Source organism: Pyxicephalus adspersus, chromosome 6 (genome assembly GCF_032062135.1).
Source record: "Pyxicephalus adspersus chromosome 6, UCB_Pads_2.0, whole genome shotgun sequence".
NCBI classification, from domain to species: domain Eukaryota; kingdom Metazoa; phylum Chordata; class Amphibia; order Anura; family Pyxicephalidae; genus Pyxicephalus; species Pyxicephalus adspersus.
Window position 1 is genome coordinate 14,646,524 of NC_092863.1, and position 26,744 is coordinate 14,673,267.

General features: G+C 41.5%; 3 protein-coding genes across 5 annotated transcripts; all 3 read left to right on the top strand.

Annotated features, from left to right (window-relative positions):
- The first annotated feature begins 890 nt into the window (after positions 1–890).
- Positions 891–9,649, top strand: HROB (homologous recombination factor with OB-fold). Of its 2 annotated transcripts, XM_072414703.1 has the most exons (10): positions 891–1,023; positions 1,802–1,855; positions 3,061–3,942; positions 4,054–4,137; positions 4,735–4,875; positions 4,959–5,067; positions 5,325–5,410; positions 6,037–6,138; positions 6,855–7,239; positions 7,581–7,862. In XM_072414703.1, exons 1-10 carry the CDS (start codon positions 1,021–1,023, stop codon positions 7,628–7,630), a joined length of 1,896 nt encoding a protein of 631 aa, XP_072270804.1. In that variant the 5' UTR covers positions 891–1,020; the 3' UTR covers positions 7,631–7,862. The 2 variants fall into 2 exon arrangements, with proteins under 2 accessions (XP_072270804.1, XP_072270805.1); XM_072414704.1 differs by lacking the exon at positions 6,855–7,239 and having other exon boundaries at positions 7,581–9,649.
- Positions 9,650–10,229: 580 nt separating this feature from the next.
- On the top strand, positions 10,230–15,327 carry ASB16 (ankyrin repeat and SOCS box containing 16). Its single transcript, XM_072414705.1, has 5 exons — positions 10,230–10,712; positions 11,539–11,806; positions 12,622–13,114; positions 13,386–13,499; positions 13,579–15,327. Exons 1-5 carry the CDS (start codon positions 10,403–10,405, stop codon positions 13,762–13,764), a joined length of 1,371 nt encoding a protein of 456 aa, XP_072270806.1. The 5' UTR covers positions 10,230–10,402; the 3' UTR covers positions 13,765–15,327.
- Positions 15,328–17,496: 2,169 nt separating this feature from the next.
- TMUB2 (transmembrane and ubiquitin like domain containing 2) lies at positions 17,497–24,276 on the top strand. Of its 2 annotated transcripts, none has more exons than XM_072414706.1 (3): positions 17,497–17,689; positions 19,765–20,387; positions 20,938–24,276. In XM_072414706.1, exons 1-3 carry the CDS (start codon positions 17,534–17,536, stop codon positions 21,299–21,301), a joined length of 1,143 nt encoding a protein of 380 aa, XP_072270807.1. In that variant the 5' UTR covers positions 17,497–17,533; the 3' UTR covers positions 21,302–24,276. The 2 variants fall into 2 exon arrangements, with proteins under 2 accessions (XP_072270807.1, XP_072270810.1); XM_072414709.1 differs by having other exon boundaries at positions 17,622–17,702.
- The last annotated feature ends 2,468 nt before the right edge of the window (positions 24,277–26,744 follow it).

A 26,744-nucleotide genomic window follows, 5' to 3' on the forward strand; every position in this document is an offset into this window, starting at 1 on the left:
CCATAAAAAAACTTTTGCTGCCCAAAAAGGCTCAAAGAGACAACAGTTTGTCATTTAACATAGGACCAAACCTTCTGGAGCAATGTGCTGTGGACAGATTAATGTTGTTTTGCCCCAGTAACTTAGTTCTTAATGAGAATGTAGGGTTAGCTGTCTGAAAGCGGAAGTTCTTAACCTACCAAGGAATGTATCAAAAGGAAGATAAGATGGCTGATGAGATAGCCTAGCCAAAGCCAAATTAAATCCCATTGAAATGTTGTAGAAGATTTGATATGGGCAGTGGAAGGAAGGAAACCCACACACTGAAACCGAAAGAATGGAGGAATGGTCAAACCTCCACCTGGGTAATGGAAATGAGTGGGGAGTGTTTTTGCTGGAGGGGGCAATACTACCGGATCCAAAGGCATCCTTACTTTTTCTGCAATACACTATGACAGCTACTGATAGTCTTATTGAATTATTCAATAAAAAGGCAAAATGTCTTGTGTAATTGGTTTAAGTAAATCACATTTACCCATAAATATTGCTTAAAAGTCAACAAGTTCCATCAAGTGTACTTACTATGTCCTATGACTTGCATTATGTATTAAATAAATAAATCATTGCAGTGTCTATTTGATGGGGATTTGGTTTTGTGTGCAATAAATGAAATTTACATATTTGTAGAGTAGCTGCCAAAGAAAACCCACAGTAACTAGAAAATTCAGTCAACATAAGCAGTTCACGCCAGACGCCAGCAGAGGGCGCTCCACCACCTGTAGCTTACACCAGGCTTCATAAGAGTGCCCATCGCTCATGCAACTCACATTCTAGCAGAGGGGGCTCCACCTCTTGTAGCTCACACCTGGCTCCTACAGATGGCGCTCTTTGGTTAGAGGCGGTGTAGTTTGAATCGCACAGCGCGAGCTATATGCGTTCCAAACGCCGGAAGTTGACTGCCGGAAGTTGTGTTGGTTGGAATTCAACGCAAGAAGTTGGAGACAGTGAAGTTTATGCTGGTGTGGCTGAAATATAAGCGAAATGGTGAATTGGTCTATTTTATCGCTATAGGTTTTCCAATAGCTGACTTCTGAATGGTAGCAGTGTGTGTGTGTGGTCTGTAGTTCTGCAGAGGAACTACAAGTCCCAGGGTGGCTGCAGAGCTGTTTGCATCCTTTCTATAGAGCACAGGTGTATTGGGTTTTATATGAGCATAGCAACAAGTCTATGGCAACCTGGCACCTGGGTATGGTTGTCACTAACAGGGTAAAACAGGTTGGCTATGATACTGACCATTCTGGAGGATTTATAACATCCCACACACACACACCCCTCCCCCTTATTTGCCCTATAGGGTCACTGTGTCCATTTGCAGATAGCCCACCCCCTAGGATGGTGAACCCCTCTCCTCTGAGCTCCCTCCACTATAATAAAGCATTGGTATTGGATTAAGAGGGTCAGGTGACCCTCCATTATTACATTATATGACAGTCACGCGACCCTCCAAATACTTGGTGTGTCATGTGACAGCGTCTACCTGGGAAAGTTGTGATGACCTGAGATGGTAGCTGAGTTTTCCCTGCATGTACTTCCTTGGTGTAGTGATGAGTATTTCTTGTTGGGGGTGGGCGATCATCAGACATTGCGCATCACATTGTAAACATTGCAAAGTCTAAAGAAGAACGCTGACCCATGGATGGTAGTATTTCAGCATCTGCATATTGTCTTCATGTTGTTGTTCATCTCACGTATATATCTAGGTGAAAGTTATTTATTTATTTTTGTTTGTTTCCCTAATGTTAATATTTGATTTCTATTTTAGGCCTTAAGCCTTCAGAGTTTGTTTTGCTCTGGATCAGAAGACTTTGATGATGAGGTAAGAGTATTCAATTCACCATAGAGTACAGCCCATTGTAAAATGATCACGTGTGCACTTTAGGGCAGCATGGTGGCTCAGTGGTTAGCACTCCAGCCTTTGCAGCGCTGGGTCCCAGGTACGAATCTCGACCAGGACACTATCTGTATGGAGTTTGCAGGTTCTCCCTGTGTCTGAGTGGGTTTCCTCCCACATTACAAAAACATGCAGTTAGGTTTATTGGCTTCCCCCCAAATTGACCTTAGACTGTGATAAAGACATATGACTATGGTAGGGACATTATATTATGAGCCCCTTTGAGGGACAGCTAGTGACATGACTATGGACTGTGTACAGTGCTGTGTAATATGTTGTTGCTATATAAATACGGTCTAATAAAGAGCCATTATAGTCAAGCAGTTGAGTCTGGCAGGCCTAATCGTGCCGCCGTTCAACTATTTTGTGGTGGGTCACTTCTAGTCACATGGTTCCCTTTTTTCTATGGAGAAAGATCCACACCCCAGTCACAATGCATCAAACTGCAGAGCAGTTTGCTACTCCTGGCATATCATAGCAGTTTGCTATGCACATGGTTTTCGATCGATCAGTAGGTAAGCAGCCTCCACAGAGATATCTAGATGTATCTCTCTATACCTTGTAGAGCTCATTCAGAACTCTAGAAACCCGGCCACCCAAGTATGGTTGTTCTTTGCCTTAGATTTTGAATAAGTCTCTTTGTAAATGAGAATCCTGTCTATGAAGCTTCTCATATATCCAGGTCATTGTATATCTAGTATTAGTTGGCCACACTCATTTCAACTTGTTATAATTGTAATGTTGAAAACGTTTTACAACTCTCCAAGTGGCTTCATCAGTGGCTTGGCTCAGAAAGCCGCAAGAGGTTAGAAGAATAAATCCAACAGAATGTGACTGCTACAAGATATATTGAAAATCCTGTTTAGATGTTGTCTGCATCATTGTGTGACCCCTGCTGAATTAATTGACATGTGACCCCACTGGCATGGTGTGAATCTTGTATTCCCCCATCATTGATTCAACATCTGTGTTGTAAAATGAGGAGGATTCAGCTTTGAGCCAGCTAGTTGATGCCATAAACAATAGATGTGCTATAGAAACTGCCTCCTGATGTGGTTACTAAAAGGGTCAAACCTATTAGATCAGATGTCATGTCTTCTATTCTTACTGTGCATCCATTCTCTCTGTAGGAGTTCCTGTCTGCTTTGGAGGGTACAGAACCCAACTTTTCCTCTAATACTCATACAACACCGGTACGTCTCAGGCCTATTTCTGCTAAGGATACACAGGTGACAGAAAGCTCTTCTAGGTTTGCCAAGCCTTCCGTCTCTGAAGGGACAGTCACTGTGCAGACAGATGCAAGGCCAGCAGCAAGATCGTCATTCCTGGAGCAGGATCTGGATGATGAGGAGCTGCTGTCAGCCTGCAGTGAACTAGAAGCTGGGGTATCCCAGCAGCAATATCAAACACCAGGCCGAACACCAAATCCAAAGTTGTGCTCGAGACCTATCAACCAAACATCACAAAATAATAGCTTTACCTCAAATAATACGCCCAGCTTTCAGTTACGACCTTCTCGAGGTGGCCTCTGTTCAAATATGGATTCAAATCTTCCAGAGACTGGTCAAAACAAACCCCAATCACATGGATTTACTACAAACTCTCCTACAGTTTCTAATTTCCATGGGAGTGGTAAGGCTAGAGGACATTGTGAGTCCCCAAGTCCTTCTGCAAAAAGGCCCTGCTTAAGGCCGAGCATGGAAATACAACCAGTGACCCCTGTAAGAGCTGGAGCTCAGCTGCCTCAGTCTACCTATCCGCGTTACACTACACCAACAGCAGCCTCAGGGCAAGTTTATTCAATGCAGGGTGGATCAGGCAGCAGTGCACTACCAAGAACTCCCCAAATGCCTCGGCCACATCAGCCTGGCACTCTGCAGACACCAGTAGTGACCAATCATCTTGTACAGTTGGTGGAAGCTGCCAACAAGACACCACGGGTGCTGGCATGGGAGACACCACCTTCTAAAGAGAGGAGGTTTCCAGGACCTGCCGGCCTTCTGCCACAGCAGGTAACATTTCTTACACTGGAGCTGTTGTTTATTATTGCAGGATAGAAACATGTTATCTTCTACATGATTGTTTGGCCATACATTCATGCTTTGACTTATATCTGTTGCCAGGGCAGTGGCAGAAGGCTGGATGAGATCCTGATATCCACCCCCCATACACCCAGCCATGGGGCACAGGCCAGACATCGCAGTAAGGTAAGATATAGAGATATACAGAGATATTTTCTCTGTAATGTTATTCAGATCCCTTGTCTTTTGTCTTACAGCTCACCTTAAAAAAGGTTTCTTCTTTGTTTCCTAAAGACTTGGCATGTAACCTGTAGGCTGGAGCCTCAACATGTGATTTTATTAGGGTCCCTGATTTGGTTTTCATTTTGTTGGGGTTAAAAGCAATAGTAAATGAATTTCAGGGCAGTGTTCTCCACAGCCCCTTTTAGCTGGGTGCACCACCCGGCACTTTTCAATAACCACCCCGGCGTTTTTGGTTGGTTTCTAGGTAGTTAGGTTACAATACAGGGGCCGCCACCTGCCTACAACTTCTTTACTCCTGGCTTAAAAATATTTCTGGGTTGAGCACTGCAAGGAGTATCTAATACTTAAGTTACAGTAAAAGGACCTGGAGCTGGACACCTTTGCTGCATTTTCCATGGGTAACTTCTACATTGGGAAAACAAAATGGGAATCTGGATGATGCAAGTTTAGTTCACTTCAAAAGTGAACTTGATTATCCACAGATAACTTTCATCTGTATCACATACCAGATTTCATTATTTTGTATTTTTTTAACTCCAGGAAAATATCCCTTCTCAGCAGCCAGTGTCAGAAGAGTTTGGTAGGGGCGGCTGGGCTACTATGAAAGCTGAGCTGTCATTGGATGAAAGTGACCCAACCTGCTTCCTGAGAACATACAGTGTGGTCATGGTTCTTCGTAAGGTAAAAAAGGACACTATAGTTTGTAATGTTGGTTGACTGCCATCAATGCTCACAGTTCATTCTCTAATGGTAAATATTGGCAGGCGGCTCTCAAGCAACTTCCCAAGAATAAAGTTCCGAAGATGGCTGTAGCTCTTAAGAGTTTAACGCCAGCCAATGGAGATGCCAGTGCAGTATTCCGAGATGCAACAGGTAAAGAGTAGATTGCTGAAAGCATCATAGAACTATATGCTTACAATGATGAATTATCAGCAGTCCCTGATCAGGTGATTTCCCCACTGTTCCTGCTTCACATCAGTCCTTTCAGTTTGTTATTATTGACATCTGTATATTGTGGGGCAGTTGTGTTTTTTTTCTTTGTACCACAAGCCATACAGACTCTGCATGTGGTATTACACTACATTGCCACAATCTGAAAGTGTAAATCCAGCTTCATGTTTGATTCTTAGGAGAAATGCAGGGGACAGTCCATCATCTTTTACTGGAGGAAAGGGAGAGTGAGCTAAAGGTCGGCAGTGTTCTCCTCCTGCAGCAGGTACTGAGATACATTTACTATACTGATGTGTATTCTAAATATTTGTATGACCTATTTAGCATGCTTTTATGAGGCTTTTGAGCAGTATAGAAGCTTTTACCCTAACTGGCCCAGTGGAGTATACAGTTGGAGTGTAATAAACTGTTAAGCTGCTCCCTGTGAGGGTAAGACTAAGTCCCGATCACTTCCTCCTTAGGATTGTCTTGCGGGGGAGAGAGCAGCACATACAAAGCAGTATGTAGATTTTCTAGTGATTCTTTCTCTTAGTATGACATGAGCCTCGGGCTTCAATATGGGATGCCAAGTACGGATCCTAAAGGAAGTGCTGAGTGTCCCTTTACACAAGCTTCTAGCAAGATTCAGTAGGCTTTCAGGAAGCTTTACAGTACTTAACACTTGTCCTGAAGTGATTTTTTTAAAGCTTCAACAATGCTACTCAAAGCTGGCTGAAAGCTTTGCAGATGCCTTGTAAGAGATTGTTGTATACATTGAAGATGCGTGCAGAACACCTACGATGTAAATTTTTCACACAAGTTATTGCAGGAACGGAAAGAAAGGCTTACTTTAGAGTTTCTTAAGAGCAGCTAGGGCACTTACATGTCTTACTTCAATCTGTCTCTTCTTAGGTTGGGGTGTTCTCACCATCTCATCGCAACCATTATCTGAATGTGACGCCAAGTAACCTGGTGAAGATCTACCCAGCTACAGAGGGAGATGAAAGTTCTAGGGTGAGGTTTATTGATAGAGAATGACTGAATTGAAAAGTTATTAAAGGTATTTATGAATTGAAAAAATAAGCGTGCACACAGAGGTCAGTTCAGGTCCAAATCTTGATTTTATAACAACAATTCTGATGGCAATATTATCCAATCATGGTTTTTATTGAATCTGCCTTTTTATTCAATTTTCTTTTTTTTAAGACAAATGTGTTCCAAGATAAACACAAGTGCTGCATTTCTGACCACTTCAAATTCTAGCTGCCTGATTTTCTGCAACCATATTACAGCCGTGCCATAGATATTCCCAGACACCAAATGGATTTTCTGAATGTGATTGGTACAGGTAGCAGTAATTAACGTTACACGGTGTGTGAAAATCTAGCCCGCAGTGTGTTATACAGAACACATTATAAAGTGGACCTAACACTAAAATGAAAGCTCCACATTGGCAGATTCTTCTTCCCAGATTACCTGCTTTACATGGGTGTGAGGGATAAAGCTAGACATGTACTTGTGTTGCCTATTTGTGCTCCATATGAGTTAACCCGCTATGATGATGTAACACGCAGTGATATAGAAGATACAAGTGCATTTTTCACCCATGTATAGTTAAAGCAGGGGAAAAACTTCTGATTTTAGCATATGTTTTAAATAAAAACAAATTAATTGGAATAGTTTTACAGGAATAGTTGCAATGAAATAAGTGGCTTTGTATTCAAACACAGGTGTCTGTGGAACCAACAACACAGCAGAAGGTGGATATAAACAGCAATGAGGCCCAATTACACCAGCATTCCTCTTCCAGAACGACGCCATGTAGACCCTCAGAACAAGCACCCTCTCTTTCCTCTTACACTGTACAACCTGACACTATTCGGTCTTCCTTTCTGAACACTAAAGCACTTTCCAGAGCCCAGCAATCATCATCCAGCATAACAGAATCTAAAGCTCCTCAGCCAGCAGTATGTTCTCCATCTTCCAGTTCAATGCAACCCAGAAGTCCAGCACCCCTTCACCAATATTCTTGCACCACACAGACAAAAAATTTAACTCCATCCTTAAACACAGCACAGCCCATGATCTCAGCAGACAATGCGGACTGGGACATGGGTGAGTAATGTTCTCTGCACTTTTTACTATTAAGTAATCCCAGCTAGTCATAGAAAGCAAAGCTCAAGTCCACTAGCCACAGCATCTTGAAAGAGAAATCTGTCGCAATCACAGCACTTAAAATGACATGAAGACTGATCACTGGTAATTGTTTAGCAGTCTGCCTTCAGACCGCGCCTATACTAACCCTAAACTTGAGTGTTCTTCATTTTAATCTTGTTTCTTTTTTTTTTCTTTTTTTTTTTCAAAAATGTTTTGTTAGTTTTTGACTTTAAAAGAGAACAAGTAATATGGGGGTTACAATTATAACTGTGACAATTTGTCTTTTTTTTTTTTTGTAGATGACTTGGACAGTTTGCTATGTGACCTTCCGGTGGACCCCGGGGAATGACATTTCAGATTTCTTTCAAAGACTCATTATTCCAAAAATACATCTTTATGTTTACACCCTGAAAGGGTTTTTTCGTGTCACTTTGTTTTTCACCAGAAATGAGGAAAAAGACTCTAAACAATACCCTAACCAGTGGGCATTTACACATCTTTGGTAAATATTGGGCACCTGGAGGTACCTGCAGGCCAGCCCTGGTATGAAAGTGTTATTAAACCTTCCATGTTAAAAGTGATATACAGCAGTTTTCTTCTAATATCTATTTTGTGTTGGCAGCTTCTGGCTCCTTTCCATATCTATGAAATGTAATTTCCTTTAGATTCTGGATTTAGGATGGCTAGGCTAACTTGCAAGTTTCCCCAGAGCCCTGCAATGGCATTACAAACATGCTCCCACTTTAGCTTGCCATGCCAATGCTATGTGCAGCAACATGTGCCAACATGTACAGGTAGCTTGGAAACTTCCAAGCAGTTGCCCTGCTCCTCCAAGGAAATTCATTGGCATCGAGTTGCTTGGAAGGAAGCATGGGAATGGGCACATATGCCTTTCTTATGATGACATCATGAGACATATAGCCTTGAAGCCCATGGTCATGTCGCCTTCTGTGTCAAATACACAAAATAGGAGGTAGTGGGATTAACTAAGGAGTTTTCTAAATAAAAAAATGTGTTTAAGGAAATTTATTTTTGAAAAAAAGTTTAATGTTTGTGTGTTGGATAATATTCTTGCAATGTAAAAAAAAAGCCTAATTAATACCAAAGTGGGTAGGCCATAGACATCATCCAGGATGATCTGGTAGCAGTTGGCATGCCAGGTCACGTTTAGATATAGAGAGGAACTGAACTGTTAGACACTAGGACCAACATAAGCACCTCCAGATGCCTGGTATTTAACATAGACTTCATCTTAATATGAATGAATAGCTTTCAGTTTACTATGATGGGCTGGCTGTAGGCATCTGGTAATGTTAAGTCCAGGATTGGATATTTCCATCCATGTTTTCCTATTATTTTTGAAAGCCACTCTGAGTTCCTTAAGTCCTTGCTCTTCGTGTGCCTTAAAAGTGCAAAACTTTATAAAAGTAAGAAACGATTGCTTTAGAGTATTAAAGTAATTCGGATACATTGTGCAGAATTGCAGTTTGAATTGGTTCATAGTGTTTTGAGTAATTTGCCATCTCAAATTGCTTATTCCATTTATTAGTGCAAAGAGTAAAGCATTTAGTAAAAAGGGCAGTAACCCAGTTGGAGTTTACTCCTTTATGGTGGAAAAACAGCATCATCCACACATCACAGCATTCAGGGGGACTTAAAATTTAGCACAACATGAGCATCAGTCTAATTATGTGTTAATTGTCAGAAATGGGGACATAGTGAAATTAAGGTAACCCATTTCATCCCCAAATCAAACATTCAAAAAAGGTTTTGAAAGATTTGTCTGTGGTCTCTTTCTGGCATGTTCCTTTTCACTCTGTTTTCCTTCCCCATTGGCTATTGAAGTTTTGCAGTAAATAATAGTGCAAGATAGGAAGGATAGTTTTCTTTTTTTGGTTATAGTATAGGAGAGTTCAAGAATACCTGCCACTGCATAAAAATATGCCAAGCTTGTTACATTTCATGGTTTTTCCCCACAGAACAGAGGGGGGTTAATAGATAACTATATTCTTCAAGTTCTCTGCCACTGCCCATGCTGAGCAGTTTGCACCAGCTACTGGCTTTCCAGGAGTTCCATGTGACTGGGAACATGCAGAGAGATATTGAAAGTTGTACAATTATTCAGATGGTGAGGGGTTGGTTGGCTTACAGATCCCCCAGATCACTTATATATTACATACAAAACATGCTTGTACAGTTTTAAAACACTGGTATATCACACTAGATGTGTCCAGAGCTGTTGGTAAGTTTAATAGGCCTGGTCCTGAATCAGTAGTTTTATAGCACCAGGGGACTCACTATATACATACCATTGTGGATTTATGAATTGTGATGATCATGTGACTGATATAATAAAATTTAAAGTGAGCGAACTTGTGTATAATTCTAACATCCATCAGAGTGACAGATCCTATTCATATTTATGTATTCAGTATCTGCCTTTCTTGTCTCTTCACACTTAAAGCGGAACTCCACGCAAACAGCTGAATACATCAATTATTACACACAAGGACGCTGTTTTACCTGCCAATAGATTTGCATTACTGTCCCATTCCAAGGCTCACATTTTATCTTTGCCACACTACACAACCCTGATGACAAGTTGGGGGAACTGACTTTTCCTAGCTGCAATTTAGTAACATGCAGGTCCTGGCCCTCCCCAGGTACGTGATTGGAAAGTGAAAAGAGTAGCAGCAGACTGATAAGCTTATCTCTCAGCTCTCTGCTCTTTTTTCTATCAGCATTGTACTGCAGCATAACGGATTGACTCCTTGTGTCATTTATCTCTGCCTGAAGTCCGGCAAAGTTAATCAGGCCCTTGCGTGCTGTCACATTAGGTCCACGTGATAAATCTTTTATGGTAGATTTAGGTAATGTGATGTATTTAATATTGTTTTTTGATAAAGGAATAACATCTATGTCATATTTCATATGATAAATGTCACAATGAGAGTCATGTTAGGGACAGGCTACCCCATAATTATATCTAGGAAAATGACACTGCAAAAATATGTTTACCATGTGGAGCAGCAGAGCCTCTCGGGTTATAAATAGGACTGAGCAGTTCTCTTTCAGTAAGTGCAATAAGGTTTCTGAGAGGTGAAGTTAACTTCCTAGTATAATGTCCAGGGACACTTTTCCCTTCACTACCTCCACTCTACGCTCCCTGCAATGGCAGAGAGAACAGCTAGAGTTTGAGGATCGCCGCAGGGCAGTGAGTAGGCAATGTATTACCCGCAGGCTACAGACCCAAAGAAGTAACTTTCACCCCCCAGCTAGCCAGCGACGCCAATATTGTCGGGATGCTGCCATACACAATGCCTTGTACACTGGGGACATGGAGAGGATTAAAGTCATATTCAAAGAAAAAGACTCGGCAGAAGTTGTGGTGGAGACAGTGACGGAAGAGCTGCAGTGGTCACCAGACATAGGTGAGGTACTGTCTGCCATTTTTGTGATTGGTCGCAATGGCAAGGGAAATGAATTAATCTCCAAAAATTAGATTGACTAACTGCTACTTCATGTGAAGGCCTTATTGTTTGATTATAAATTACTTACACTACATAGTTGTTGGTAAACCTAAAGAGGGTTGTAAAATTAGATTTCAAGATAAACTTTAAAGCTACAAATTAAATTATTTTGCTTTATGTACACCAGATACCTTTACAAACCCAGATATTGCTCGGTACATGTAGTGGTGACATCATTAGTGTGCAGCACATGGCCTGTGTAAAAGCAGAGCTCTGCAAGGGAACCAAATTATCCATCCATACATGCTTTCTGCAGAAATTCACAGGAGGGGGACAATACATGACCAGTCGTTTTGGAGAAAGTGCAGCAGTGCCTGACCTTTACAATGAGAAGCTGCACAAAGGTGCAATTCCATGCACTTATGCACACATAATTGATTGCTGCCACAAAGAGGTGGGTAGGCAGAAGGTGGAAACACGAGCGCCAAATGACAATTAGCAGTGTAGAGAAATTTGCTTCCTGTCCTGAAATAAAGTAAAACGGATATTGCCCCACTAGAGATTTAGTGGGACTGAGATTTAGATGCAGTTTCTAATGTACCCTGTGTGTGAGAAGTAGAAAGTAAGCGGTGAGAGTACACAATTTCAGTTTGGGATAAAAGCCTGTATATGCTCTTTAGGGCTCTCTTTATCTATCCTGACACATTCATTTTCAGTTGCCATGGCAAGGAAAATACATATAGAAAGTGATGTGATTACTAAATGAAGTCATACTTGTATTTGTTAGGTCTCTTCTCCTTGACACCGAAAAAGTCTCACACCACCCCACTACGTATTACTGCTGCTCGGGGATACTCTGAGTGTGTGCGCCACTTGATATGCCATGGTGCAAACCCCAACTCCACAGTGGGCGGAAGGGGAGCGCTGCATGACGCCTGTGAAGGAGCACACTCTGTGTGTACCCAACTGCTGCTGAGCCGTGGAGCAGACGCCAATCTACAGAGCGAAGACGGCCAGGCTCCCCTCCACGTCTGTACCACAAAGGACACCCTAGAGTGAGTCCATTGTTTAGGATGATTAGAAGCCATTGTTCATTGGCCAATGAAATGGTTGCCTGCAAAATAGATTTCTAACCTTCATCAAATATGTTTGGTTGTGCTTAGGTGATACATGTGTATGCAGAGAAGCCACAAATAAGAGGACTGGTAGGAGATCAATGACTGAAAGCAGTCATTGATAAATAAAGCAACTTTATAGGAGACCAGAATGTCCATTTCTTGGCCATTATTTTTATAGTATTTTTATCCATTCTATTAATTAAACATATTTATACAAATTATTTTCCTGATTGAGGAAAATTTATCAGCCTGCATGTTGGAATGTTACACTTTTTTAATGCAAATATTACAGTTTTTTTTATATCTGAAGTAGTTCCTGGATATTGGTTGTGATGCTTTTCATGGGGTTGAAGGGCACATAAGGCTTGGCATTTGCTCTTCCATCTGCCTGACCTTACACACAGTTCATGCACCAAAGGCTCAAATATCAGAGGCCTGGCTGTGTTACCATTACTCTTGGCTATGGGGCTCTGTTATTTGTCTGTTAGAATTTTAAAGAAAGAACTTATTGACAAGACAGAAACTATACGGCTTCAAGTGGCTTTTGTCTATTAACTCCTACTTATAGAACAAATATAGATTTTTTAGTTGTATATCAGGGTTGTTATAATTTAGGACTGAATATTCTTTTTTAAAATGTTAAAATATATGAAGTATGCTATAAATATATAAAATGTACTTAGAATACTTTGAGCTTTGTTATCCCTTTCAAAAGATCATAAGGGTCGTCTCTTTTTTTTACACTATTTTAGATGTGCGAAGCAGCTGCTGGAATATGGTGGTATTGTGAACCTTCCTTGCCATTACACACGTGCAACTCCATTGCACGTGGCAGCCACCCGTGGTCTGGAAGCCCATGTGGAACTGTACCTGAGTCTTGGAGCTGACCCTTGTGCCATCAACCGGGAGGGTGAGACACCAGTTAATGCAGCCTGTGCCGCCAGTGACTCCCCACAGCACTTTGGGCGATACCTGAGGGTAGTGGAGATGTTACTAAAGGCAGGGGGTAATCCCAGTACTCCTGGAAAGAAAGGCCACGGGCCCCTGCACAATGCCAGCTCCAACTGCCATCTCAAGCTGGTGCAGATGTTGCTTGACTTTGGGGCATCCGTCAATGTGACCAACAGTGCTGGGTACACCCCTCTGGACTGTGCACTGCAAGTGTGCACTGATTATCCTGAGTGTCAGCCCCATCAGTTGGTTCAGACATTACTTAACCATGGCTCAGCCCCACCGGGCATCAAGGTGAGTGAGTGCCATGTATTTCCTGTGAGTTATTGTTAAAGCATTTACCTACCATCATTTGTAATGTGACTTTTATATCTGCACTTTGACATTGAACTCTTGCATCACTCTTTAGCAGAGATTACGTTACCAAAATAAACTTTTACCTATAATATTAGTTTTTGGTGACTTACTCTATTAATAACCATTAAATAAGGCCAACAATATCCTAATTGTCATTCTTTTAAGTTTATGGATGTTATAATTTTCCTTACAATTTGTCTGTGCCCAGATGTGGAGATATTGTGCTGCATCACCCTTAACCTTTGAGATCCTTCTGAACTGCTATGATCGTATCCCACCAGGTGACTTCTGGGTAGAAGCTGTGCCCACTTCAGTGTGGAAGGTAAGAGTTTAATACTTTACTTACTTGTAGCAATATGCAAACAAGACGATTGCTAGATCCACTTCTGTTCTTTTTACAGGAGTATAAGACCTTGTATGAATCCATCTCACGAGTTTCAAATCAACCTCGACGTCTTCAGCACCTCGCTCGCTGTGCCTTGAGAAATAAATATGGTGGCCTATGTTACAAGGCAATTCCGGATCTTCGATTACCCCTAACGCTCACAGCCTATCTTCTTCTGCAGCCGGAGGGTGGTATACACTAAAAATTGATGGGGAAGAGAAACAGCAAGTTTATTAGTCTATAAGGCCTTGTCACTGTACAGTACAATCATACCAATGAACAATCTGCACCAAGAAATAGTTTTTCTCTAGTAAATTCTAACAATATCTCAAGCATTTTGGTCCAAGTGAAACTACTTACTTACAGACCTATAGCCAAAAAACTTTCCTGCTCTCACTTGAAAGTGTAGCTGTCATAGTGCCCATATCTATGCCATGGTACTGGGGTGCTGCTGCATGTGAAAGACTTTTGAACCCCTGTCTCAGCCTGTGCAATATTTTTGCTTTAAACAGCTTTAAACTGACAAAAGTCATTGGTGGAGGTGAAATACCCCTTGATTCTGAAATTGCTTTTAAGGGAGATCAGATAGCACTTTGTTGCCCATTTATTCTATTAGCCCCTTTTTTTGTTGGTGGCAATCAGTGATTGATCATCATACTGTAATTAACCTAAATTTGGCAATCAGAAGCTCCATTCATTGACACTAACAATCATCCAAAGGTGGTGATTCTGCAGAAAACATTTATTTAGATGAATATTTCTAATTGCAGTGATAAGAATTCTGTGCCAAAAAATTGTGTTATTTATTTCATTTTCCAGCTTGTTCACTTTTTTTTACAAACCTGTCCCTTAATCTCCACAGAAGAAGCGGGTCAGGTACAGTCAAGGTACAATTTGATCCCATCCTACAGCAGGCATCATGTGACCAAACAACCAGGCATTTGGAATTCTAGAACAGCAATTTTTTTTTTTTAATTAAAGGCAATGGGTTACCAGGGCAGCTAAGGGTCTTTTTTTGACTATAGGCCAACTTTAAAGAAAGCGCTTTAAAATGCTATATTAAATTTGTTGTTACAATTACCAGCATTTTTTACTTCAGCCCACCTTTTCTGATATGCATGCTTGTTCCAAGTTAGTGACCCCGGACGTATTAAATTTGACTGCCAAGCAAATAACATTTTTACAAGGTGGTCAGGTATGGCAACTTAGTACAAGCTTACTTTTCAAATCTCAACTTTCCACCCATGTGACACCTTTGTATAAATACAGATTTATGGTAATGTCATTGGCTCAATTAAAGAATAATTTTGGAATTTTCATGTGGAATAAACAAAAGTTACATTTGTGCCTTGTATTGTCTTTTTATTGGAGTTCACCTATGTATCCCATAGAGGGCGCTGTTATACTGATCCATGATAGAGGGTTGTAATGCTGACTTATTTGTAGTTTGGATTTATAAAACATGACAACTAGTATTGTACATTTATGTATACACAGATTTTTGGAGTATTTTTAGCAGCAGGCAGCACAGGATCACAGCTCACTAACTGCATACAAGTCTTGATTCCTGGTGCTCTGATGTGAGTTGCTTGGAAAGGAAGTCACTATGTAACCTGGCTGGTATGTCCCTACAGCATAGGTTGGAGCTACAATGCACTTCAGGGGACCCAGAAACACACAACTGTGCAGTTTAGTGTGTATTTGTCCCACGTTTTTATATTTACATCTGTCACTGCCAAAATGTCTCAATAAAACTATTTCTGTTATGTTTATTTTTTCTGTTCCTTTTTTTTCCTTCACATTGTGTTAATATGCATTGTGGTAAGGCAGCTTGTTCAGTTACCCTGGCATCTGAGATTATATGGGGTCTTCTATGAGCTGGACACATGTCAAGGTCTTTGTATACATTATTACTTTTTATTAAGGGGTTGCTCAGAATTCAGAGAAAGTCGATTACTGATTGGCTAATTACACAGCAGAAATCATGTGATTGAATGTCTAGGCATTTAGACACATGACCTGCTATTGAAGATTTTTGAACCATTTTTCTTTGCACCAAAGTATTTTCAGCATTCTGTAACTTAAAAGCACCAGGGTGGACATGGGTCTTGTTTGACTATAAGTCAGCTTTAAAGGAGGAATTTTAATTGTATTGTGTAAAATTAAATATGGTTTGCTATTCTAAATACATTTACTGCCCAGGGAGCCATGTGGTGCAGTAACATGCGGTAAGTATGGTGCATTGTGAATGAGCCCTATTGGTATAGAAGAAATTTATGAAGACAAAAACTTTTCGACGTCTAAATAAAAGAGCAGTCCACCCAAAAGTAACAGTTTCCTATAAACTTGGGCAAGGTCGTCCCCGTCTTTTATACCTTATACGTCATGATATCTCCCTGCTATACTGATTCCATTAACCTTTGCATGTTTCAGCTTCCCCTCTTCCATTTTCTATATAAAATAATACTAGGGAGCATCTTATAATCAGCATGGCAGCACAGACACCCAGCCAGTGCAGTCCAAGTCAGAAGCCGGCTTCACCTCCCCAGCAACTGCTAAATACTGGAATCTTTCCTCGGTGGACTGATCCCCCTTCCTGATCTGGGTGAGCAACCAATAAGGAATGAGATCCCTAATGGCTTTGTTCATATATAAGTTCATATTATAGTGTGTAGCATTCTCATGGACAGTGAAAAGATCCCAAAGATCAGCGTTCGCCAACCAGTTGTAAGCAGCTCTGTCCCCGGTATGGACACAACCCACTCACTCCCATCGCAGGCTCAGACCGGCTTGATAAATATCAGGGGGTGACAAAAACTTTTGTTGCATTCACAGCCCTGCACTACCGTCCCCCTGAAATTTAGCAAGCAGGTGTGAGCGTACGATGGGGGAGTGGCTGGGTTCTGGCATTATGACATCACGTTTCTTCCCCTTTGAGTGACACACGGCTCCCCACGCATGCGCAGTCCAGATTCCGTGGGTTAGGTGCTCTGTGATAACAGTCATGAAGAAATAAGAGTTTAAGCTCTTCTGGGCAGGGTCCTCTCCTCCTTCTGTGTCTGTATCTGTCTGTCCTTTGCAACCCCCTATTTAATATACAGCGCTACATCATATGTTGGCACTATATAAATCCTGTTTAATATTAATTAATGAAGCCCACTGTGAAGTTGTCACAAGTATGAAGCAATTTACAGGTAAATCCATAAACATTTGGACAGAGACAACTTTTTTCCAATTTTGGTTCTGTACATTACCACAATTAATTTTAAATGAAAGAACTCAGATGCAGTTGAACTGCAGACGAAGTGATTGTGTTATAAAAGGCTTTAGTTCCTCACATTTTTATGCAATCTTTTTGTACAACCCACTGAAACTGCATCTGAGTTGTTTCATTTAAAATTATTTGTGGTAATGTACAGAACCAAAATTAGAAAAAGTTGTCTCTGTCCAAATATTTATGGACCTGATTGTATACATTTTGGCAAACTGGATAATACATGAAAAATACTAATTTGATAGGATTATGTCATATTTATATAGCGCCAACCTATTACGCAGTGCTGTACAATAAATGGGGGTGGTAATGACAGACATACAGCAGAAGGAGAGGACATTGTTGCTTGGTGTGGATATAATGTAATTCAGGGTATACAGTACCATTAGGCTCAGGCTTCAGAGGCCTTGCTCCCAGCTCTACCTAGGATATGATGTTTATATGAGAAGGGCCTGGCCATACTGGGACATCCTGCTGTATATGTATGGCGTCCTCTCACACAGGAAGTGTTTCTGCTGACACTTGTAGTCCTCCAGGTATTGCACCTCACACCCCCTCCCCACTACCTGCCTCACTTCCGGCTGCGAAGACAAAACTAATGTCACATGACACTGTAGCTGGCAAGATCCGCCCATAGGGCAGGCTGATGAGTGACGTCATCCGCGCTCGCTTTCAGGCAGGTGATAAATGGCTACGCATGCGTCGTCCAATCCTGGACCTGTCCGGTGCTAAACCTGAGCGTCATCAGGCCCGCCTTCTCGGTCGCGCTGCATGTGACGTCATCTGTTCCTGTGTCGGGTGGGCCTTGAGTGACCCGGATTTGTGGCTGACAGGATCGCAGCGGCGGCTGGCGGTGAGTGACATAGGTGTGTGGCAGTGACGTCACCACGCTCTGCTCTGGGGGGCTGCGATGTGGCCATATACCATGGTGTTGGCATATAGAGAGTGCCATGGCATGTAATGTTCTGTTTATATGGGGGGTATGGGTGTCAGCGTGGTATATAATGCCCTATATATGGGGGGTATGGGTGTCAGTGTGGTATATAATGCCCTGGGGTATGGGGTATATAATGCCCTGTTTGTGAAGGGGTAACGTCTGTGTCTGGGGGTTGATTTGGTGGAGCTTGCCGGAATCATTAGCACTTGGCTGGGACAGATGTGACACCAACAGAATTTGTCCTGTCCATAAGGGTGCAATTGTTACCTCCACTGTAATTGGCATTTTCCCCTCAGGTCACAATGTCATGACTTCTCCAAGACCTCACCATATTCCAGGGGTTCTTCTAGTTTGGAGGAGGCTGTTGTATGCGTCTGTATATCATTGTATCATATTTATGTCTCCTGTGCATCTCCACTATGGGACCATACGGCACTCTGACTGCCAGTCCCACGGAAGCCGAGGTTCTGTAGAATCAACATCATGGCCAGCACTGTTCTGATGGCTACTGGTCAGTGAAGATCTCAAAACGGATTCTGTATGAATGAAGCCATTGATAATGTTTTCTTCTCAGATAATAAATGGCCGACTTAGCCTAAGGCTGACCCTTAGTTTCTTTTGCTTTTACTCTCTCTGAAAATTGGGGTTTCCTTTGCCGCTTTGATACAAGCTACTAACCCTTATTTGTATTATTGCGTTGTCCCATACCTTCATGGCAGACAATGAATGCTCTTGTATTTCTGAATTAGGTTTGGGTGTGATGGAAGGCGCAGTGTTTGTCTTTGTCATAGTGACTGGTAGCTGTATTCAGACCTTGGCGGCAGTGTTGGTGTGCCAGGTCTGTGATTTCCTGGCATACTATACATGTGGAGTTAGGTTTATGTAAAAGAGCCATAGCAGCTTTTAGTTTTTTTTGCAGTGTTTGTCCCCATTAGAGATATATCTTCTCTCTTTCTGATGCTCCTAAAGTTGTCCTGGAGACACCGGAGAAAGGAAATGTTGGGAATGGAAATATAGGCCCGTGTCTCTATTTTTCCACTCCAGAAAGTGTTGGATTTCAAGGTTCTTCCAGAGGAGGTGTTTATTAGATTTAATATAGGAGACACAGGCCACTGGACAGGTGAGTATTACTGTATACGACTTCTGGGGGGTTAATTTCCCGCTCTCCTCACTGCAGACACTTACCCACCCATCATCCTAATTGTCTACTGGAAGAAATGGGAAATGCTCTGTGTTGGTTCCCAGTTGCTTTGATCAGAGTTATTTAGGGTTTTGTATTCTTTACCCACCCCCATGTGACACCATTGTTTTTCCTTTAAGGGATGCCCCCTTGATGACTGCTGATCTGTTGACTGGTAGGCAAATAATCAAACAGCAGGAGGTGAGGTGTAGCCTTAGCAATCAATGAAGCCCAAGCAGTAGGATGCATTGAAGAGGATAACAAATACATGTGTAAATTATATCTTTTGTTGAAGACCCTTTGTGGTAATTGATCAGCACCTTTCCAATTGTCATGTGGAAATAATAGATGATGGATTACCTTGCAGGTATGCATTGGACAGACTTAGGGCTGGCCACAGCCATTAGCACATCTAAAGAGCCCATTTGGTGCAATGGGTACCTCAGTAACTACGCTTTATATTCATATGTACAGTGCAAGAAAGGATAAAATTATACTTGTATAGCCATCTTCTTCTGAAGCCAGTATTCTAATGTTGCCATGATATGAAGATTTCCTATACTTAAAAAGGCTTTCCAGGGATGAGTTTTCCCCATCACAAACTCCCATCCTGCCCCAATTGTAGCAACTGTTACAACCAAATGATGGTTTCATAAGAGGGGTTTAAGACGCCTAATATATGGGGAAACCCTGACACTAGAGAAGATTTCAATCTAGCTAACCCATGAGTAATAATAATCTCGCATGAAGACAATTATTTTATTTATTTAATGCTCTTCATTTTTTCATTTTTTTTTTTTTTGCTTTATAGAAAAAGCGCATGGAGTCGCCCCCGCCAACCATGATCGAGGGTCTGGGTGATGAGGTGACCGTTGCAGTGGGTCTTTTTGTCCTGCTCTTGGCACTCGTTCTGGCATGGCTATCAACCTATGTGGCCGAGGGCAGCGATCCCCTACTAGGCAGCCTAATCCCCCCTGGACGTAGAGAGCCTCTTCTGGGTCTCAGCAATCCAGTGCCTCCGAATCCTGAAGCACAGAGGACTGTGGAGCCCCAAGTGGAGAAGCCAGAAGAAGGGGAGCAAGGCCAAGGTGTAGAACAAGGTGCCGACAGCGAGAACACCAGCCTTGACCAGATGCTTGATATTCAAGGAGTGCCAAAACGTGGCCAACCTGTGGCAGCTGTAAGCGAAACTGATGATGATCTAGCAGAGGGAGAAGCTGATGGAATGGACTTTTCTCAGGAAATAACAAGACCGAAAGTCCCATCAGAAGAAAGAGAAGCAGAACGGGATAGTGAATGGAGGAAGCAAGTGGACAAAGGTCAGGAGCAGACACAACCTGAGGAAGAACTGATTACTGTGCGCCTGAAATTCCTGAATGAAACTGAAGAGATTGCCTTGGTGAGGCCAGATGACACTATTGGAACTTTGAAAAGGTAAGAAAGTTCTAGCAAAAATGTTCAAACCCAGGTTCCAATGAACCCAATATGTCAACTTTATTTTGTTTATTAATTATATGTCTGGCCATAGAGATGACAAGGTTCATTCCTAAAAAAAAGTTCTACTGTTGAAAGCACCCAGACTAACTATATTGCTGTCGAACTAAAAAAGGTTAAATGAAGCTTCTACCTGAAATCAGTAAAAACTTAGTAAAAGTCCAATATTGCTCAAAAACTGTACGTTTCAGGTAAGATTTTCTAGTAAGAACCCTGGGAGCACTTAAATCTCTGGCAACCTGGTAGACCATTAACTAACTCCCGCTCTCAGGACTTTAGCTGGTCCTCCTACCATGGCCTTGTCTCCCAACACTCTTGTGTCCATGGGGATCTCTATGGATTGGCTGCTAATAAGGGTGAAAAAATGAATGGCTTTGTTAGAAGACTTTAAAGGAAAACCTGTCCTGATAGAATAATATATTTTTAATTTGCATCACAGTCTTCACTTTCAAATTCACCCCCTCTTGTTTTTTTTTTTTTTCTCCTTCAGTAAATATTTCCCAGGTCAGGAAACTCAGATGAAGCTAATTTTCCAGGGACAGCTTCTACACGACTCCTCGCAGACCTTGCGCTCCCTGCATATCACAGATAACTGTGTCATCCACTGCCACCGTTCTCAGGCAACCGTCTCCTCTTCACCGGTAGGCCCCGAATCCGGTGGGACATCTACAGAGCACACCGGCCTCACCCCACCTATTGGAAACCTGATGATACCCATCTTTGTGGTCATGCTGGCGTTGATCTGGTATTTTCGGATCAACTACCGCCAGTTTTTTACTGCCCCTGCCACAGTCTCCCTGTGCGGGGTCACTGTGTTCTTCAGCTTTTTGGTCTTTGGCATGTATGGGCGATAAAACTGTGAAACAAAAATTGGGTCAAGGGACTTCTGACTGTTGTACAGACTTACTCTGTGGGATAAACCAACAAAGCTTCTGTTATGTATTCTGTATCAATTCACCAATACCTTAATCAGGCATAATCCCATTCTCGGTACTAAATGGATTGGCCATGATTAGGGTTTTAAGAGGTATTAATTACTGTTCGGTATCCAAAAGGCTTATAGTCACAGTGCTCCCAATTTATCCAAAAAGAAGGCCTTGTATAACAGGAGCATATTATGCCATAAAGAGTCACCCTATGACCTTTAAGACACAATGCTGGCATTGAGGTCACCACTATGCTTAGAGGTAAGCTGCAAAAGTTTCAGTTTCTAAGGCTGTGCCTATGAGATTGGGACAAAGTCTGCGAAAGAAGGTCACCATGTATAATTTGTAACATTTTCAAAGGTGTATCTGTATAACGGACTATTACTGGGTACCTCGAAGGGAATATGAATGGTCATGTTTTACCTGACACAGCCAGGGCTCCCCAACCCTCGAAGTTGCACCTTTTCTGGAGCTGGCACTTCAATGTGATAGATGTGGCAGAGATGCCATCTATAGCCCTGCCTGCAGAAGGCCACATCCAGCCTTGGTGGAAGTCTTGGTTTTGACAGATAACCGGTTCCCTTTAGGATCAAAACTTCTATCGCTTTCCTGGTTTTTAACTATCTATGGGTTTTTTTAAATGGTCAGATGACCACACCAGATGGATACAGAACTTTCCAACCTGGGAACTCTGCTGCAGAGATCTAAAGTCTCGAGTAGTAGATGAATGATTCAACTGGTTGTATCTGTTTTGTGTGGACTGACCTTTGATGGGAATAAACCATTGGCTGCCATTTCAGACCTTCCTGCTAGTTCCTTCCATCATTGTCTTGTTCATATGTAGGCTTCATAAGTCATTTATTCATTGAAGCCCAAGGATCACAATGACCGTGATTCTATAGGGACGTCTGCAATGGCACCTTACACATTTCTTTGTAATAACACAATACACAGGGTAGTAGCATACAGTGACCCATAGCAGACAATTCTTTCTCAATGTCCTTGGAATGGGAATGGTAAAATCTGGTTTCTGTCTGATACAACCTTGTTGTAATGTGTTAGAAGGCCATGAGAATTCTTTTCCCCATATTGTATGAAATGTAGGTATCTTGGTGTTGCATGGTGTAAAGTTGGCCAGAGCACAGATTTTGAGAATCCTGCGCATGTTGAGAAGCAATGTCTCCACACAGATGATATTGTGTTAGTACTTGCACCTTTCTTTTTTTTTAATGGCAGAGGTTTATGGAAGAGCATGTCCAGCCCAGGTCTGCAGACCTTGAGGTTTAACTTTGCACAGCCAATAAATGGTTGATGATACAGAGTGTACAGTATATGAGAGGTGTTGAAGACAGCGATATAATAAACTTTGTATAAAGAATCCATTACCATGTTTGTGCCATTATACCCAAAACATGTTTGCACTGTGCCCAGAAGGGTTCAGAAATGTTCAGGTTTTGTGCTCTTGGCATTATGGGGCTGTAAGCAGGAAGCATCTAGAACCATAGGTTGTGTTATCTATATAACAAAGAGGCTCCAACTTATCTGTTCTCCTTGCAAGTTTATCTGATCTTTAATCTGCACTAAGGCGGCTCAAAGCTTTGACTAGTACTGCAAGACAACCATATATCAATGAATGATTAAAGGGACTGGTTACTGCCACATAGTGACTTTATCAGTATTCACGCTACAAAATATGTGCAGATTCACCCATTTGCAGCCAGTTTCCTAAAATAACCGCACAATCAGTCCGTGACCCCCATGGTGACTTCACCACAACCATTATTCCGATACATAGACATCAACCTTAAAATATGTCCCCATACCCCCATTGGTTTTCTCCAAAACCCCTAATTATTTCTAATTACTGAAACAGTGCCCCCCCCCCCAAGTGTTGATCACACAGGGTCACTAATTTTGATACAGCACCTCCATAACATTCAGCTAGCCTTCCCCATTTAAGTCCATGGGACCCGAGATTTGGATCCCACCAATGGAGTATTGGGGTACACTGCAGCAGCTTTTTGGACAGCCCTGCAAAATCCGAACCCTGACAAGTGATTATAGCTTCTGTCTGTGGTAGCAAAAAGCTGAACATTTCCTACGAGATAAAATATATATTTTAAAGCTAAACCTCAGGCAGAAATCAAGAATACAAAATACTTAAATATATTTTTATATATATATATATATATTAGTACCTAAAAATCTATCTTTCTATCGGCTTCCTGTAACTCCCATTAGAGCAGCATTTTTTGGTAAAATGCTTAATAAGAACATGCTTACAGGAAGGCAGATGCTGGAATGGCCTCAGTAGTGGGGTGATGCTTTTTGGGGATTCAGTCACCAACTGGGGGCAGCACCTAGTCCTGTCCTTTTTACTAAAAACCACTGAGGTCTAGTTCAAGACCCCTAGGTACTTCAAATGTGGATCAAGCTGTCTGCCTGGTGTTCAACTTTCACACTTTGATGCATATAAAAGGAATAAGATGGGGAAGTACATCAATTTGAAAAGTTACTTTCTGTTCTAGATGTGTTATCGGCAGAACTGACTGTACACCTGGCAGCCATTGTCTGTTGGTCCTACAGTGACCGGCTTGGGGATGGGCTTCACTATAAAGTTCTGTGGATCAGGGATTGTCTTGAAATCAGTAAATTTTTTTATTTTTATTTTTTTATGATTAGAACATGGGATGGAGGTTTCTAAGTGGTGTGAGGAAACTTTACTATGGACTACTTGTAATACCAAGATGAAATGTTTTTATGTTTTGACTGGGCTCATTACCTGACCTTAACTAAGAACTGGAGGAAATACGACCGCTGCTTTTATTTTACCATGAAATGAAAAAGATCTACAGGGTTAATATATGAATGAATAAAATAATTTTGCTTCTTCATGAACTGGATTTGAGAGTTGAGAGCTTTATTTTTCTTTGTTAATGAAGTGTTGGTTGGTGTCCACTGGTCCAATACAGGCAAATAGTAAAAATATGATTCTAGTGCCACTGCTGGGAGTCCAATGATCACCAACTGAGGTCCAGGCTCGCCACTTTTTTCTGGCCTTGTGTTGGGACCCAGATAATGAGCAGAGACCATGCTATTGGGGAATAACATGAGAACTTACAGAAGGACCCTCCCATGGTCCAGGGCAGGCTGATATGTGATCACAAGGTAATGGGGAAGATGTGGACTTTATCATGGAGTAGTTGACTTATGTCATGCACAGAGCACAAAAGACAACCACCTATCCCATACTAGATAATAGAAAAATCAAACTTTTTTTTTTTTAAATTTAATCAGAACCTACACCCGGAATCAGTTTGCATAATTTACATTCAAGCTTGCATTAGATTTAGGCCACCTTCACCTCCGCCACAAACTTGTGAATTGGTTGTTGAAGTGTGAAGTGGTTTTGGAACAGAAGTTCCTAGCCGTCTGGGAATTTTGTTGAGAAATGTAGTTTTAAGTTTCTCTGGCTATATAATAAAACGGCCTTTATGGTTTATACTAACCCCCCCAGTACCATTCTACATAAATATTGTATCCAATAGTACTAGGGGGAGCAGAGGGAGAAACAAAGTGACACTTCTGGAAGTGTTGGTTTCCTAGCAGACTTAGAACGATATCCCAGCAGCAAGGTGACATAAGACAAGAGGTAAACCTTTACAATTATTTCTAGATTATTTTTAATATGATTGTAGCAACAGGGTACTTTAAATGACAGCTATAAAAATGGATAAGACAAAATTCCCGAGGGGCACATTATATCTACCGCTTACTGCACCAGTAAAAATTGCACCTTACACTATTCCTAAGTGGCCATAAAACATTTCCTAAAGTACTGAGCAAGAACAATAGATGAAGTATATTTTATCAACAGAACAAAAGCTAGGAGTGCACTTTTGTTTTCTCCTCTTAAAACATCAGTGGGATGTGGCTAAGTCCAGTCATTGTTGATCTTCCAAAAATAAATGCCTGTCTGGCTCCAGGATCTGCACTGATCCAGATTACAGGCATGGAGCCAACAAAGCCTGCAGTGCCAGGCTGAATGGTTGTTTTGGGTAACTAACAAAAGTACTGAACCCAGATCAAATATTTTGAAGTGAAAGTCAACACTTTCAGGGAGGGGGTAAAACCCAGCCATAAGTCAAGGCCCTTTAGGTACTTGTGTATGCTCAAGGCAAAGACTCTACTTTTTTTTTTTTAGTAATGCATGCCATTTAACACAGCAGTGAATAATTTAGCACTTAAAACTAAATTATGAACAGATTGCCTTGTGTGTTCAGAGCATTTAAACACATTTATAACCTAGGAGCTGCTGGCAGTGGAGGAAATTAAACAGCAAGCCAATTTGAATAAAAAATGCACTGAATGAAACCTGTCATCAAATATGTCAGTAAACTGCCGACCTACTGAAAATACAAACTGTCATGCTGGTCATCCAGTCTAAAAATTAGATTTCTGACCTAAAATCAAATTATGCAGCCATGGAAGCAAAAACTGGATCTTCAAATGCCAGGGCTCAGCATAAGCCTGCTGTGGTGACTATTTGTTTCATGCCACTTTAAAAGAAATGCTTCAGGACAACAAAGAGAATTCTACTTTCAGCATGTTTAATAAAGTTGCAAGCTCTTGCATCAGATTTCATCATGATTTTGTTTCTTTGCATGGGGCACCCTTTGGGGCTTACCTGTCTGATGAAGGTTACTGCACAATACTGTAGGATAGGATTTGTATGTACAGAACGGGGAGCCGCTGTTCTCTGTAAGAGTGTTCTGTCCTACACAGACTAGAGCTGGATTTAGGCCAAAACAGACCCCTAGGCAAAAATGCGGAACCATGTATGTATACACACAAACATATTTACAAAGATTGCAGCAGGTAATTACATTTAGGGAATTTAAAGGTGGCTGGTTTCATTTTCTCCTTTCACTGCAGCGATATTTGCACATTTATAATATAAATGTCCCTGGTGGACAATGTTCGCCTCCCTGTTACTCATCTAGCAGTCCTTGTTTATCATGGTATTCTAGGATAAGAACTAGAGAGCAGCATTTTAGTATAATTAGGAATGAGTATGAAGTACTTTGAGTTAAGGCGAGTACAAACATAAGAGAATGTTGATCAAACTGGAAAACATTCTTTGCCAAAACAGCCTGCATGAGAAATTATGCAGGACGACCAGGTGGATTTTCCCAATCCCCTGCTAATTTTTTCCCCAAAGAAATTCCTTGCTTCTGCAGATACACAGACATACACTGCTGGATGCATAGTTGTAAGAGAACTTTTCAATGGAATTATCAGTTATTAGTGGGCTGGTGCATGCTCATCCGGTGTCAGTAGCTAGCCTAGCTCTGAATAATAAATGGAAGCC

Bases quoted from the DNA above. Each gene is read 5' to 3' on its own strand.
- ASB16 (XM_072414705.1), top strand. From the start codon at position 10,403: ATGTCCAGGGACACTTTTCCCTTCACTACCTCCACTCTACGCTCCCTG. The intron at 11,807-12,621 runs GTGAGTCCATTG...ACACTATTTTAG, and splicing joins ACCACAAAGGACACCCTAGA to ATGTGCGAAGCAGCTGCTGG. The intron at 13,500-13,578 runs GTAAGAGTTTAA...TTCTTTTTACAG, and splicing joins TGCCCACTTCAGTGTGGAAG to GAGTATAAGACCTTGTATGA.
- HROB (XM_072414703.1), top strand. The intron at 5,411-6,036 runs GTACTGAGATAC...GTCTCTTCTTAG, and splicing joins GTGTTCTCCTCCTGCAGCAG to GTTGGGGTGTTCTCACCATC. The intron at 6,139-6,854 runs GTGAGGTTTATT...ATTCAAACACAG, and splicing joins AGGGAGATGAAAGTTCTAGG to GTGTCTGTGGAACCAACAAC.
- TMUB2 (XM_072414706.1), top strand. From the start codon at position 17,534: ATGCGTCGTCCAATCCTGGACCTGTCCGGTGCTAAACCTGAGCGTCAT. The intron at 17,690-19,764 runs GTGAGTGACATA...TTTGCTTTATAG, and splicing joins GATCGCAGCGGCGGCTGGCG to AAAAAGCGCATGGAGTCGCC. The intron at 20,388-20,937 runs GTAAGAAAGTTC...TTTCTCCTTCAG, and splicing joins ACTATTGGAACTTTGAAAAG to TAAATATTTCCCAGGTCAGG.